We start from the raw sequence: 16686 nt of genomic DNA, 5'->3' as shown, positions 1-16686 counted from the left end.
CTTAGGCTTTTCTTCATTCCTTTTATCTACTGACCACCAGGACACTATCTTTTCAATATTGGTATCATGTTTACAACTACTCTCTTCTTCTTCCTCACATACAGTAACAACTTCCATATTGCTGACCTTTTTAATACCGTGGCCCCACTGTATTAGAATTCACACTAATATTAGTATTTCTCTAATTATTACTTTCTAATTCTATTTTAGTTGTCTTCAGGACACCTGGCAATGGTTTTCTAAAAGACCATCAATAATCTTCTAGTTACCATGTCAACAGCCTCTTGTCATATGATTTATTACAGTATCCCTGCCACTTCAGGTTTTCATTTTCAGAAGAGAAAATTACAGCCTGGAGAGGTTCCATGGCATGACCAAGGGCATATCACAGTTAAGTGACAAAGATGATTCTCTTGCCCCAGTCCAAGATGCTTTCTACTAATCAGGCTGTTTTATATAATAATGCAGAAATTCTCACTATATACAGGTATTTTCTTATCCCACTGCTAAAATTCCATGGTCTAACATCCCTGTGCAGACAGTCTCCATGGCACATTCTTAGCAAATCACTGTTTGGTGTCTGCTTGAGTATGATTAAAAGTGGGGGGCAAAGAACTGCAAATTAAGTTATCCCTTCCTGGGACAGCTCTATTATAACTCTTTCATACTTTACCCCTTACTAAAACTGCTTACTCCAAACTTCTATTTATTGATCGTAGTTCTGCCTTTTGGAAGTTAATTTAAAAAACAATCAAATACTTTGTATATTTGAAAATCACTCCCATGCCCTTCCTCTAGATCACTAACTTAAGCTATATATAAATTTAACATGTGTCAATTTTTTCCCACTTATTAAAACAAAATAGAGTACAATAAAGTGAAACAGTATTCAGGACAGAGACTCCTGCATTAAGTGGTCTTATAGCTCGGGTCTAATTACACTAGACCAGATTAGATTATTACACCTAACACCTTAGGATGGATGATTTGAATGTCTAACAGATACAAAACTTAACATGTCCAAAACCGGCCACTCTCCTTTCCCAAACTTGCTCCATCTGCAGCCTTCCCCATCCAAGTTGATGGTATCTCCATGCTTCTGTCTGATTCCTCATCAAAAAAAATTCCTGGACTCATTCTTAATCCCTCCTTTTCTACTGCACATACAAGAGTCAGGAAATCCTGTTGACTCTTCCTTCAAAACATCCAAGATCCAGCTGCTTCTCACCACTTCCATTACTATCATCCTAGCCTCAGTCACCATTATCACTCACTTGGATTACGACAATATCCCTCTATTAATCTCCTCGTTTCAACCTTTGCTTCTTCTCTGCTCTCAACAAAGAAAGCTAAGTAATCCTCTTAAGATTAAAATGTAAGTGATACCACTTTTGTCTATTTGAAACCTTCCAATAGCTTCCCAATTCACTCAGAGTAAGAGCCCATGTCTTCCTACACCATCTGCCTTCACCTAGCTCTGACTTAATATACTACTATACTACTCCCCCAAGTCCAGTTACACTGGCCTCCTTTTTGCTCCTCACACACAACAGGCAGGTTATGCCACTGAATAATGACAGGGCTAACTTTCTTTAAGTCTTTGTTCCTGTTCCGTTTTCCCACTCTATAATTTCCCATACCGATTATCAGCTTCTACCATAGCATATTAATTACAGTTGACCCTTGAACAGTATGGGTTTGGAAGTGCACAGATCCACTTATAAATAGGTATTTTTCAATAGTAAATACTACAGAATTAAGTAGTCTGTGGCTGGATGACTACATGCATGTGGAGGAAGCACAGATACAGAGGACTGCCTATATGTTACATGCTGATTAACCCCAGCATTGTACAAGAGTCAACCGTAATTTATTTGTTGTTTGTTATGTTTTAATATCTGTCTCCCTCAACTAGAGTAAGCTTCTCAATAGCAGGGATTGTTTTGTTTTGTTCACTGGTGTATCTCAAGTTCCTAGAATAGTACCCTGGGACATCATAGACACTCTATAAGTATTTTTTGAATAAACAGATATCTGTCTCCTCTTTTCTTTGACTTCCTGTAGAGAAAGTATTAACTATCCTAAAAATGGATATACAAATTTATTTCCAGTACAAACCAAGTGACCACAACCTGAAAGACATGGAATTAAATAAACAAGTGATATATATAAAAAATAAATAAATAAATAAGCAAACAAACAAGTGCTGAGTAGCCAGGAAAAAGGAATTCCACAGACAAGTAAAGAAACTGACTGCATTCTGCTGCAAGACAACTTGCAAAAAGCAAATGTAGAAAAGTTTCATGGATCAAATAATAGTCCATATACTAAGCACTGAAGTCATATTGAGTAATAAGTAGTAAATATTTTTACTTGAATAAAATCACAAAATACAACTTAACAATTCATTGGCCTTAAATTAAGCCCTTCATGAGGAGTGTCCTGAGTGCCAGGAAAAAGGCCTCTGAAATTTCTTAATGACAAACATATTAAATAAAATTACCTACAAATAAGGCTGAAGACTCAATACCTGATGCCATCAGTCCTTATCCACCCTTACTTATGGGAGAACCCTGCCTCATTACTAAGTTTAAGGTTTGATTGGCAATACAATAACTCTATGATTGCTTCTAAAATTGACTCGTTGTTGAAATTCTAAAGTTTAGTCTTCAAAAATAAACTCCTAAAGTTCAAGTTGCCTCAAACCACACTCACGCCCATTTTAGAACACACCATTCTTTACTGTTGGCTAACTCAACCCTCCAGTCTGCAGAACTCATTTGATTATAAAAATTAGATCTCTGCAAACTTTATAACTGTTTATCATTCAACACATTACTTAAAGCTATTTTTTAATTTCTTAGTTTAAAACATTAAAATATTGTCTCTTGGAGCAAAACAAACCAATTTTAACATTTAAAATATTAAGTGTACAAAGGAGAATACAACTAGTCACTTATAATATGAGAATACTTAGAAGCATATTCTTCAGTCAAGCTAAGGTAAAGGTCCTCTCTTGACTGATAAATCTGACATCTTGCTATCATGAAACTGTGTCCTGGATAATTTGGCTGCCAACAGGTTCCCTTGAGTCTTCCTGGCAATAAAGATTTACTGGTATCTCCCATTGTTTTAACTTCAATACGCTTCCTCTATATGCATGTAACGAGAAATTACTTTTATTATAATGTGCTTGGTGTAGGTAGGGTATTAAAAGTGCTTACTTAGTAGTCATAATGTACAAAAGTGGATGCCCTGATAACTCTGAATCAATGACCTCACTAACTTAATTCTATAATTTCACTGGTATTCAACTCGCTTGACTTTACCTTTTCATTAGGAAATGCTAATATTTATTTTCTTAACATTTTCCCTATAGATCTGTTTGCTGTAAACATGGCTATTTATAATATTCATTTCTATAAAAGCAACACAAATTTAAGATTTTCATCATTTGTAAAGGAGGGCATGCAGGGCACAAATTTTGCATAATAATGACTTTAGCTCCAGTACCTGACACATTTAGACACTTAATAAATATATGTTTACTGAATGAGTAGTGCTTATAAACAAAACCCAACTACTTCTGTTAGAGTTTTCATCACATTTTAAAGACCTCTGCTGAAATTAAATTATAAAAATGCAATATAATTTGTGGATTTACTATATATTTAATGATTATAACCAGAAAAAGAATTTTATTCCAAATTAAATGTTTCAGCAAATAACCAAAATTTTAACAATGCCAATAACTATAACAAAAATACTTGGGAAGCAGCATCCTTTTTAAGAATTAAGAAATCAAGGAATCAATAACTAATTCTCATAGAACCTAGTTTAAAAATTTTTTACTGCTACCAAAAAACAGCAAAGCTAAATAATTTAAAATAATTTTCAGTAAAAATGTATCTTTTGTTAGTTATCAGTCTTGTTTTTTGCCGTTGTTCTTCTCTCCTTAGCAATAAAAAAAGGTTACAGAAATTTAATTAAAGCCTTTTAGTTTTGAGGTAGTTGAGGTCAGGGGGAAAACAGGGTTAACCCACTGAGTTACTATTCATGTTAAAGGACAACCACAAAGTGGCTTTACTTTGTTAACAGGTTGGGAGACACAGTCTAAATTGAGAACAACATACTTCCCATGAGTTCTTTCATAACTTTTTTTTCAACTGTAAAGTTATACAAATTAATTTCTCATTCTATTAAAATAATCTAACTAAACTATAACGTTGTTTTCATTCACACTGTTTATACTGAATATAAGAGGCATCAATCAGCTGACCAAATGCTTGAACAAGGCAGACAGGATGGTTTAGGGAAGAAATTACAACAGAAAAAATGTCAGTAACCTGATCATAAAACCCTTACCTTATCATATTGGCATACAACAACATTTTCTGTATCAAAGAGTTCCTGTCCTTCCTCATCACTCACATCATCTTCACTATTGAGCGGTTCCTAAAAATGAAAAAGGGAGAATTCATTTACTTATACTTCATGTATTACTAGAAAAAGGCCCTTCTAATATTCAGTGAAAAGAAACACAAAGACCTTGATGTTCTTTGAGAACCAAGGGCCAGACAGATGCATATATGCCATGAACATATTATTAACTGGCTGTGTTAAGACTCTACCAATGTCACTGAAATTCCAGCAAGAAATTAAATACAATAATTAAAATAGTTAAGCTATATAATTTATAAGCCTGAAAAGATGTTTAACTTTACTTCCTTTATTCTTTCCCAATAGTACGAAAAGATGATTCTCTTTAGTAACTGTTTTAAGATGCCTAGAAGTGGACCTAACAAAATATGAAGGTTTAATGAGATAATGGTAGTATGTACCACCAGAAGCAGCAGTGTAAAAGGGAAAACAATGGTGAAATTGGCATAGGAAAACAGGGCTATAAAACAGCTTGGCAGCCTGGATAGTCTTTTACATTAAGGACTAGGACTAGGAATACAAATTAGTATTAGTGGAGGCTTAGAGCATAGTTAAGGCAATCATATTTAAAAAGAAGGGGAGGATCTCAGTCTCAGTATCAAAGAGAATTAAAGGCCAAGATCTAACTAGAGCATAAAATGACCAACTAAGTTAACCTTGAGCTCAGTTATGGCAGAAAATAAAACATACAGCTCTGATTTCTAATTAATGAAGAAAGAGAAGCTAGGACAAAATGAAAGTGGAAAGAAAAATAATCAGGATGATATTAAGTCTAGGCCTCTACCTACTCACACACATGTATATGTATATATATTCTTTAATTTAAAGTAGGTATCACCAATGTAAATGTAAAAAGAAAATTTACTGAGGTAAAATTCACCATTTTAACCATTCTAAGGTGTACAATTTGCACTTAGTACATTCATAATGTGTGCAATTATCACCACTATCACCATTTCTAATCAATATTATAGAGCTTAGGCAACAAGGCAAGAAAAACTATTTTTTCACTTTTGATTTGACTGCCTACAGAAAAAGCATGAAATAATCAAAAGAGGCTACCTGGTAAATAAAGATGACGGTAGCCCCCAGCGCCCCCACCTGAAAACCCCATTTCCCTTGATTCAACCTGCCGTGTCCAGGGAAGGAGCCGGGAAGTACAGCGAGGTTGCGTTAAGTATACGTGGGAAATCAAGAACTACAATATTTTTCTCTGTTCAAACAGCTTTTTAAAATTTGCTATGGTGTTTATAACAAAAAAGAAAACTGAAAAACAAAAAATAAGTGGAGTAGCAGAAGCCTTTTGCTACTCATCATTAATCAAGGAAATAAAAATTAAAACCAAAATGAAACAAAAGTTTCTACCTACCAGACTGGCAAAAATTAAGAAGCCTGACAATGTCAAGTATTGGTGAAGACGTATAGACATATGCACCATTATACACACTGACTGCCAGAAGTGTAATTAGTACAACAATGTGGCATTTTATCGTAAGTTGAAGATATGCATGCCCTATGATTCAGCAATTCAATGTTTAGGTACAACACTTAGAGAAACTCTTACATGTGTCCCCAGAAGACACATACCAGAATATTTTATAACTGTAACAGTTAACAAGTAGAAACAACCCTAATGCCCAACGCATCACAAAAATGGATAAATTTTTAACATTTAACAGTGAAAATAATTATAGGTGTATGCAACAACTTAGATGAACCTCAGGAATACCATGTCGGCAAAACAAATCAACTTGCAGAAGAATACACAATTATTTCAGTTTATTATAAACAGACATGTAAAACGAAACAATATGCTCCTTAGGAATATAAATACATATGGTAAAATATAAACGTAAGTTAGTGATAAACACAAAATTCATGAGCAAGGTTACTCTGATGGCAGAAAGAAGAGGATGGGGATTGGAGATGGGCACCCAGGGGATTTTATTTAGGCAGTGGGATTTTTTTTTTTTAACTAGATGTGGACACTGGGTTGTTTATATCATAAAATATTTTTATTTGTTTCATCTATTCAATATTTAATAAAACAGTATTCTTTAAAAAAACATTACTTACATCAGCGGTTCCCAACCTTTTTGGCACCAGGGACCAGTTTCGTGAAGACAATTTTATCATGGATAAAAAATTGGCGGGGGATAGTTCAGGCGGTAATGCGAGTGATGGGGAGAGGCAGAGGAAGCTTCGCCCGCTCACCTGCCGCTCACCTCCTGCTGTACGGCCCAGTTCCTAACAGGCCGCAGACCAGTACCAGTCCACGGACCAGGGGTTGGGGACCCATGACTTAGATAATTTAGAAGAAGTTTGTACTAAGATAAACCAGAAGATTACATCTTAGGCTGCAGAAGGCAATTAACAGTGAAAACTGTGGTAAGACAAACACCATCTTGAATACAAGTAACTAAGCTGGAACACTGAGGAAAACAAAGATATATTCACATGCTTCTAAAAACACACAACAAAAAATCAATAAGAAAGGATGGTTTGATCAGGAAACTTGCACAAGCCTCTTAGATAGTCTCATCCACCAGAAGGCAGACAGCAGAAGCAAGAAGAACTACAATCCTGCAGCCTGTGGAAGAAAAACCACATTCACAGAAAGACAGAAAAGATGAAAAGGCAGAGAGGGCTATGTACCAGATGAAGGAACAAGATAAAACCCCAGAAAAACAACTAAATGAAAAGGAGATAGGCAACCCTCCAGAAAAAGAATTCAGAATAATGATAGTGAAGATGATCCAGGACCTCCAAAAAAGAATGGAGGCAAAGGTCGAGAAGATGCAAGAAATATTTAACAAAGCTCTAGAAAAATTAAAGAACAAACAAACAGAGATGAACAACACAGTAACTGAAATGAAAAATATACTACAAGGAAGCAACAGCAGAATAACTGAGGCAGAAGAATGGATAAGTGACCTGGAAGACAGAATGGTGGAATTCACTGCTGCAGAAGAGAATGAAGACAAAAGAATGAAAAGTAACGAAGATAGCCTAAGAGACCTCTGGGACAACATTAAACGTGACAACATTCGCATTATAGGGGTCCCAGAAGGAGAAGAGAGAAAGGACCCGAGAAAATATTTGAAGAGATTATAATCGAAAACTTCCCTAACATGGGAAAGGAAATAGCCACCCAAGTCCAGGAAGCACAGAGTCTCCCATACGAGATAAACACAAGGAGAAACACACCGAGACACACAGTAATCAAACTAGCAAAAATTAAAGACAAAGAAAATTATTGAAAGAAGCAAGGGAAAAATGACAAATAGCATACAAGGTAACTCCCATAAGGTTAACAGCTAATTTCCCAGCAGAAACTCTACAAGCCAGAAGGGAGTGTCATGATATACTTAGATGAAAGGGAAGAACCTACAACCAAGATTACTCTACCCGGCAAGGATCTCATTTAGATTTGATGGAGAAATCAAAAGCTTTACAGACAAGCAAAAGCTAAGAGAATTCAGCACCACCAAACCAGCTTTACAACAAATGCTAAAGGAACTTCTCTAAGTGGGAAACACAAGAGAAGAAAAGGATCTACAAAAAAAACCACAAAACAATTAAGAAAATGGTAATAGGAACATACATATCGATAATTACCTTAAACGTGAATGGATTAAATGCTCCAACAAAAGGACACCGTCTTGCTGAATGGATACAAAAGCAAGACCCATATATATGCTGTCTGCAACAGACCCACTTCAGACCTAGGGACACATTCAGACTGAAAGTGAGGGGATGGAAAAAGACATTCCATGCAAATGGCAATCAAAAGAAAGCTGGAGTAGCAATAATCATATCAGATAAAATAGACATTAAAATAAAGAATGTTACAAGAGACAAGGAAGGACAGTACATAATGACCAAGGGATCAAGCCAAGAAGAAGATACAACAATTATAAATATATATGCACCCAACATAGGAGCACCTCAATACACAAGGCAACTGCTAACAGCTATAAAAGAGGAAATCGACAACAACATCATAATAGTGGGGGACTTTTAACAACTCACTTACACCAATGGACAGATGATCCAAACAGAAAATTAATAAGTAAACACAAGCTTTAAATGACACAATAGACCAGATAGATTTAATTGATATTTATAGGACATTCCATCCAAAAACAGCAGATCACACGTTCTTCTCAAGTGTGCACAGAACATTCTCCAGGATAGATCACATCTTGGGTCACAAATCAAGCCTTGGTAAATTTAAGAAAATTGAAATCATATCAAGCATCTTTTCTGACCACAAGGCTATGAGCGTAGAAATCAATTACAGGGAAAAAAACCGTAAAAAACACCAACACATGGAGGCTAAACAATATGTTACTAAATAACCAAGAGATCACTGAAGAAATCAAAGAGGAAATCAAAAAATACCTAGAGACAAATGATAATGAAAACACGATGATCCAAAACCTATGGGATGCAGCAAAAGCAGTTCTAAGAGGGAAGTTTATAGCTATACAAGACTACCTCAAGGAACAAGAAAAATCTCAAATAAACAATCTAAACTTACACCTAAAGGAACTAGAGAAAGAACAAAGAAAACCCGAAGTTAGCAGAAGGAAAGAAATCATAAAGATCAGAGCAGAAATAAATGAAATAGAAACAAAGAAAACAATAGCAAAGATCAATTAAACTAAGAGCTGGTTCTTCGAGAAGATAAACAAAATTGATAAACCATTAGCCAGACCCACAAAGAAAAAGAGGGAGAAGACTCAAATCAATAAAATTAGAAATGAAAAAGGAGAAGCTACAACAGACACTGCAGAAATACAAAGCACCCTAAGAGACTACTACAAGCAACTCTATGCCAATAAAATGGACAACCTGGAAGAAATGGACAAATTCTTAGAAAGGTGTAACCTTCCAAGACTGAACTAGGAAGAAATAGAAAATATGAACAGACCAATCACAAGTAATGAAATTGAAATTGTGACTAAAAATCTTCCAACAAACAAAAGTCCAGGACCAGATGGCTTCACAGGTGAATTCTATCAAACATTTAGAGAAGAGCTAACACCCATCCTTCTTAAATTCTTCCAAAAATTGCAGAGGAAGGAAGACCCCCAAACTCATTCGATGAGGCCACCATCACCCTGATACCAAAACCAGACAAAGATACTACAAAAAAAGAAAATTACGACCAATATCACTGATGAATATAGATGTAAAAATCCTCAACAAAATACTAGCAAACAGAATCCAACAGCACATTAAAAGGATCATACACCATGATCAAGTGGGATTTATCCCAGGGATGCAAGGATTCTTCAATATACACAAATCAATGTGATACACCATGTTAACAAATTGAAGAATAAAAAACATATGATCATCTCAATAGATGCAGAAAAAGTTTCTGACAAAATTCAACACCCATTTAGGATAAAAACTCTCCAGAAAGTGGGCATAGAGGGAACCTACCTCAACATAATAAAGGCCATATATGACAAACCCACAGCAAACATCATTCTCAATGGTGGAAAACTGAAAGCATTTCCTCTAAGATCAGGAACAAGACAAGGATGTCCACTCTCACCTCTATTATTCAACATAGTTTTGGAAGTCCTAGCCACGGCAATCAGAGAAGAAAAAGAAATAAAAGGAGCACAAATTGGAAAAGAAGAAGTAAAACTGTCACTGTTTGCAGATGACATGATACTATACATAGAGAATCCTAAAGATGCCACCAGAAAACTACTAGAGCTAATCAATGAATTTGGTAAAGTTGCAGGATACAAAATTAATGCACAGAAATCTCTTGCATTCCTTTGCACTACTGATGAAAAATCTGAAAGAGAAATTAAGGAAACACTCCCATTTACCATTGCAACAAAAAGAATAAAATACCTAGGAATAAACCTACCAAGGGAGACAAAGACCTGTATGCAGAAAACTGTAAGACAGTGATGAAAGAAATTAAAGATGATACCAACAGATGGAGAGATATACCATGTTCTTGGATTGGAACAATCAATATTATGAAAATGACTATACTACCCAAAGCAATCTACAGATTCAATGTAATCCCTATCAAATTACCAATGGCATGTTTTACAGAACTAGAACAGAAAATCTTAAAATTTGTATGGAGACAGAAAAGACCCCAAATAGCCAAAGCAGTCTTGAGGGAAAAAAACAGAGCTGGAGGAATCAGTCGCCCTGACTTCAGACTATACTACAAAGCTACAGTAATCACGACAATATGGTACTGCCACAGAAACAGAAATATAGATCAATGGAACAGGATAGAAAGCCCAGAGATAAACCCACGCACCTATGGTCAACTAATCTATGACAAAGGAGGCAAGGATATACAATGGAGAAAAGACAGTCTCATCAATAAGTGGTGCTGGGAAAACTGGACAGCTACATGTAGAAGAATGAAATTAGAACACTCCCTAACACCATACACAAAAATAAACTCAAAATGGATTAGAGACCTAAATGGAAGACCGACACTGTAAAGCTCTTAGAGGAAAACATAGGAAGAACACTCCTTGACATAAATCACAGCAAGATCATTTTTGATCCACCTCCTAGAGTAATGGAAATCAAAACAAAAATAAACAAATGGGACCTAATGAAACTTAAAAGCTTTTGCAAAGCAAAGGAAACTACAAACAAGACGAAAAGACAACCCTCAGAATGGGAGAAAATATTTGCAAACAAATCAACGGACAAAGGATTAATCTCCAAAATATATAAACAGCTCATGCAGCTTAATAGTAAAAAAACAACAACCCATCCAAAAATGGGAAGAAGACCTAAAGAGACATTTCTCTAAAGAGGACATACAGATGGCCAAGAAACACATGAAAAGATGCTCAACATCACCAATTATTAGAGAAATGCAAATCAAAACTACAATGAGGTTATTACCTCACACCAGTTAGAATGGGCATCATCAGAATCTACAAACAACAAATGTTGGAGAGGGTGTGGAGAAAAGGGAACCCTCCTGCCCTGTTGGTGGGAATGTAAATTGATACAGCCACTATGGAGAACAGTATGGAGGTTTCTTAAAAAACTAAAAATAGAACTACCATAGCACCCAGCAATCCCACTAGTGGGCATATACCTTGAGAAGACCATAATTCAAAAAGATACATGCACCCCAATGTTCATTGAAGCACTATTTACAATAGCCAGGTCATGGAAGCAACCTAAATGCCCATCGACAGACGAATGGATAAAGAAGATGTGGTACATATATACAATGGAATATTACTCAGCCATAAAAAGGAACGAAATTGGGTCATTTGTAGAGACGTGGATGGATCTAGAGAGTGTCATACAGAGTGAAGTAAGTCAGAAAGAGAAAAACAAATATCGTATATTAACGCATATATGTGGAACCTAGAAAAATGGTACAGATGAACCAATTTGCAGGGCAGAAACTGAGACACAGATGTAGAGAACAAACGTATGGACACCAAGGGGGGAAAGTGGTGGTGGGTGGGGGTGGTGGTGTGATGAATTGGGAGATTGGGATTGACATGTATACACTGATGTGTATAAAATGGATGACTAATAAGAACCTGCTGTATAAAAAAATAAATTAAATAAAATTTAAAAATTTAAAAAAAGGTAAATATGGTTGTTTAACTGAAGATAGACACTAAGAGTAGATAAGGTTATCTACGGAACTGGTATGGAATATGGAACAAAAGGAGGTTTTGAATAAATCGGTCACATTTAGCTTTTTCTTAAGTTTCTTCTCTTCCAAAATGTTGTTTTAAATTACTGAAGGAAAAGATTACCACACCTATCTGTTCTACCAGTGTTTAATCTTTAAGCTACATCATGATGAATGCATAAGCCAAAGAATTAGAATTACATGCACTGTCTCCATCACCTTTATAAGTACAGCTTAATTTGGTATTCATTCATTTTTTTGTTACCAGCTATAGAAATATTTTATGAAGATAAATACATCCAGAACAATCTAAAAATCTTAGGGTATAGTACCCTAACAGCCTCTAAAAAAATATAATTCATCAGTTTGGTACCAAGTAAAAGAAGAAATGATTGAGTAAGTTTCTTACTTCTAGTCTTTTACTAGAAACTTACCTCTTCTACCTGCCCATCTTCAGCTCCATCTTTCTCTTTGTCTTCTTCCTCCTCATCATCATAGTCTTCTTCTTCATCTTCATCTTCTTCAGATGACGTATCCCCAGTCCCATCAACCTGCAACACCAGCGGGGCTTGCTGTTGAGCAGGCTGGGCCTGTGGCTGCTGTTGGCCAGCTGCGGTTAGCTGTGCTTGTGCTGGTGTAGGTGCTGCCACCGTTGTAGGTATAACCTGAGTCTTATTTCCTGTAAATAAGATTTGCTGGGGCTGGATGATAACACCTGTTTGTGGTGAAATCCCTCCAGGAAGAGGGGCCAGTACCTAAGGCAAAAGAAAAACTACAGATTAGTAACTAGCTAGAGGATCAAGTAGCTCAGTTTCATTGCTTGGTACACAAAAATAGGCCCCAATGCTAAAGAATCACCCCAAATTGCCATATCTCATGCGCAGTTAAAACTACCAAAGCACAAGAGGAATGTTTAGTGAGTGTACTGATCCACTAAATTTTCATTTTACCAAATTTCTAAAGGAAAAAGATTTTCTGAAGATAACTGCTCCATTAATCAAGTACTTGCTATGTATATGCCAGATTCCAGGCCAAGAGTTACACGTTATTAGTTTACTTGCTTGAGGTATAGAGGTTTAATAACTTGCAAAGCTTGCAGTCAAGTCACTAAGAGGCAAAATGTGAACCTAGGTTTTCTGGTTCTGCTCTTATTATTATGCTTCACTGCCTCCCTATGAAGAACACTGCCCTGGAATCTGAAGCCCTGGGTTCCAGTTTTGTCTAAGATCACAGATAAAGATGTAGCAGAGGCAAGTCATTTAACCTCTCTTCACTGTTAGATTAGGGTCAATGGTTCTCAACACTGGCTACAAATTATAACAACCTGGTAACTTAAAAATACTGATACCTAAGCCCCCACTCCTAATATTCTGATTTAATTGGTATAAGATGACATCTATTCATTTTATTTAAAGTTCCCCAGGTAATTCTAATCATGCAACCAAAGCTGTGAACCACCAGATCAGATGATTTCTAAAGTTCCTTCCAGCCTCTGCATCCTAGAATTCTAAAGTAAACCACAACTCAAAAAGAACCTATTAACAAATAGTAATTATATCTATTATAATGAACATATTTATAATTATAGTTATTAAATAAAAAGCAGAGAATGCCTAGTGATAAATTAAAAGCACTAAATGGCAATTCCTTGTCATTAGGTTCAAGGAAAGCAAAAATAATAAGACAGTATTTCTTTTAAGAAGTTTACAGATTAATGATGCAATAGACAAAGCAATAACAACTCAAAAAGACAGAAGATGTCAGAGAATTGCGATATATAGCATTATGAAAAGACAGGAGAGAGTACTAAATTCAGCTTGCGGGGACAAGGCCTGGTCAGGGAAGCCTTCCTAGTAGGCAACAGTTGAGTTTCTATTTGTGTTTTAGGAGATTAGCCACGCTTTTTCTGTTTGGTTTGTTTGTTTGCTGGGGACTGGAGAGAACTGCTAGAAGGAAGGCCAAAGGTGGCATTCTAAACAGAACAGCGTCAAGTGAAACCCAGAAGTACCAAATTTGGACAGGACAAATTTGGAAGGCTGTAAGTAGGCTGGATTAATGTTCCTCTTCTGTACCTCTATCATTGTACTACCATATTAATGTTATTCGTTTATGTATCTCTTTTTCAAAGTACACAAGTTCCTCAAGAAAATCATCATTTCTCTTTCATCTTTGTCCTCACAGTACAAGAGTTTAACACCTAGCACACAAGCATGTGCAAATATTTGTCAACTTTGATATAAACAGCAGCTGAACCAGGTAACAACTGGAAGCATGGCAAAAAATAAAATGTGGAAAAATCAAAAAAACAAGAACCCAAAAAAGATCTCATAACCCATGCTGAGGAGTTTACACTTTTTCCAATAAGCAATGGGAAATCATTAAAAAATTTTAAGATTTTTAGAACAATGACTACAAATATAGAGTAGCAGTCAAGTTAGGAGGGCACAAGGCTAGAGGCAGGGAAATCAATTAAGAGGATAACACAGTATTTTAAGTGAGAAATTATGAGAGCATGAACTAAGGAAATGACAAAAGAGAGTGTGGGAAAAGAAAACTAGTTTCAAATATTATTAAGGGACTGAAAGCATGTTTAAACTGCAGTCTGAAAAAAAGGAACTATTAAGAAGAATTGGTAGGATTTCATGATACCTTGGATATTAGAGGTAAGCAAAAGGGAGGATTCCACATACCCCCTTCCCAGACAATACATAACCATCATGAAACTAGACTCATGCCTGCTTTGTTCACTCCTAAATCTCTAGTCTCTTGCAAAGACCCTGATACGTAGCCACCCAATAAATGTGTGTTGAATGAATGCTGAATAACTAGCTTAGGAGGCTGGATGGAGAGTGGTGCCACTTATAAAAAGCGGGAAGGAGGATGATAAAGAATGAGTAGGGATAACAATTTAGTCTTAAACATACTGTAAGTTAAGCTATGAGGTATACAGGAGGAATTCAGAATGACAGGTTGTGTAGTATTAGAGAAGAGTCTAAGAATTTGTATAGATAAAGCTATGGAAAAAGGGATGGGAAACACCCAGAGAATTCATACAGAAGCAGAAAAAAGAACCCCATGGTGGTCAGAACTTAAGATTTTTACCTGTTGTATAACAGGAGCTTGTACTCCACCAGGCTGCATTTGTGGTATAACCTGCTGTTGTAGAACTACTGACTGCTGAGGCTGAAAGATATACTGGGCACCATTGGCTGCTCTGACCACTTGAAGAAGCTGGCCTAAAGTAAAAAGTATGTATTCCAAGTTACCACTTTAGCAGTGACCACCTCAAAACAAACGAATTCAGAGTGAATGTCAGACCATAGTGAATGTCAAAAATTACTAAGAAGGCTAACAATTTTATTAAGGGCTGTCATCCATACACAGTAAACTATAGTCCTTACCTTCTCTGACTTTACGACATGCTCAAATACAATGCTTAATATGTTTTATTTTCCTTAAAAAGCTGTTTCCAACAAAATTTTAACAACAGATTATGAGAGTTGATTAAAAGCGTAAATTATCTTCGCTAACAAGTCATGAGAGAGGAATAAGTAAGATCAGCAGACATTTCAGGGGCTGTTCATTTTTAAAGCTTTAAGGAAACAAAAGTATAATAATGCGTTAATATCTTGAACAAAAGCACAGCATTCCTTAGCTTCAAGATGACTTAAAAAACAGTAAGTTTGCTGAACCAATTATCATTGCCACATAACACTAACAGTATGACTGGCTTATACCAAATCCCTCTAATATATTGTTTTAAATGATGCAGAATGTTGAATTAATTAAGTAGTAAGCAATTATATCGCATTAAAATATGTAGCTAGCCGCTAAGTTTGTTCTTCAAAAATTTAGAAATTAACAAAATAACAAGAAATTGTATAATCATTGTACTTCTTTTTTTTAACATCTTTATTGGAGTATAATTGCTTTACAATGGTGTGTTAGTTTCTGCTTTATAACAAAGTGAATCAGCTATATGTACACTTATATCCCCATATTCCCTCCCTCTTGCGTCTCCCTCCCACCCTCCCTATCCCACCCCTCTAGGTGGTCACAAAGCACAGAGCTGATCTCCCTGTGCTATGCGGCTGCTTCCCACTAGCTATCGGTTTTACATTTGGTAGTGTATATATGTACATGCCACTCTCTCACTTCGTCCCAGCTTACTCTTTCCCCTCCCCGAGTCCTTAAGTCCATTCTCTACATCTGCGTCTTTACTCCTGTCCTACCCCTAGGTTCTTCAGAACCCTTTTTTTTTTTTTAGATTCCATATATATGTTAGCATACGGTATTTGTTTTTCTCTTTCTGACTTACTTCACTCTGTATGACAGACTCTAGGTCCATCCACCTCACTACAAATAACTCAGTTTCGTTTCTTTTTATGGCTGAGTAATATTCCATTGTATATATGTGCCACATCTTCTTTATCCATTCATCTGTCGATGGACACTTAGGTTGCTTCCATGTCCTGGCTATTATAAATAGTGTTGCAATGAACACTGTGGTATGTGACTCTTTGAATTATGGTTTTCTCAGGGTATATGCCCAGTAGTGGGATTGCTGAGTCGTATGG

General features: G+C 36.0%; 1 protein-coding gene across 1 annotated transcript in view; it reads right to left on the bottom strand.

Moving 5' to 3' along the window:
* GTF2A1 (general transcription factor IIA subunit 1) overlaps positions 1–16686 on the bottom strand; it is a 44338-nt gene that overhangs the window by 8315 nt on the left and 19337 nt on the right. Inside the window, exons 6-8 of the mRNA XM_082384740.1 lie at positions 15212–15345; positions 12544–12864; positions 4366–4455 (exon numbers count right to left, since the gene is read on the bottom strand). Coding sequence (XP_082240866.1) covers positions 4366–4455; positions 12544–12864; positions 15212–15345 — 545 coding nt within the window. The remainder of the gene's footprint in view (positions 1–4365; positions 4456–12543; positions 12865–15211; positions 15346–16686) is intronic.

Source organism: Balaenoptera borealis (assembly GCF_965194805.1).
Source record: "Balaenoptera borealis genome assembly, chromosome: 3".
Lineage (NCBI taxonomy): Eukaryota > Metazoa > Chordata > Mammalia > Artiodactyla > Balaenopteridae > Balaenoptera > Balaenoptera borealis.
The sequence above is the reverse complement of the archived record's forward strand: the minus strand, read 5'-3'. Positions and strand labels throughout refer to the sequence as shown.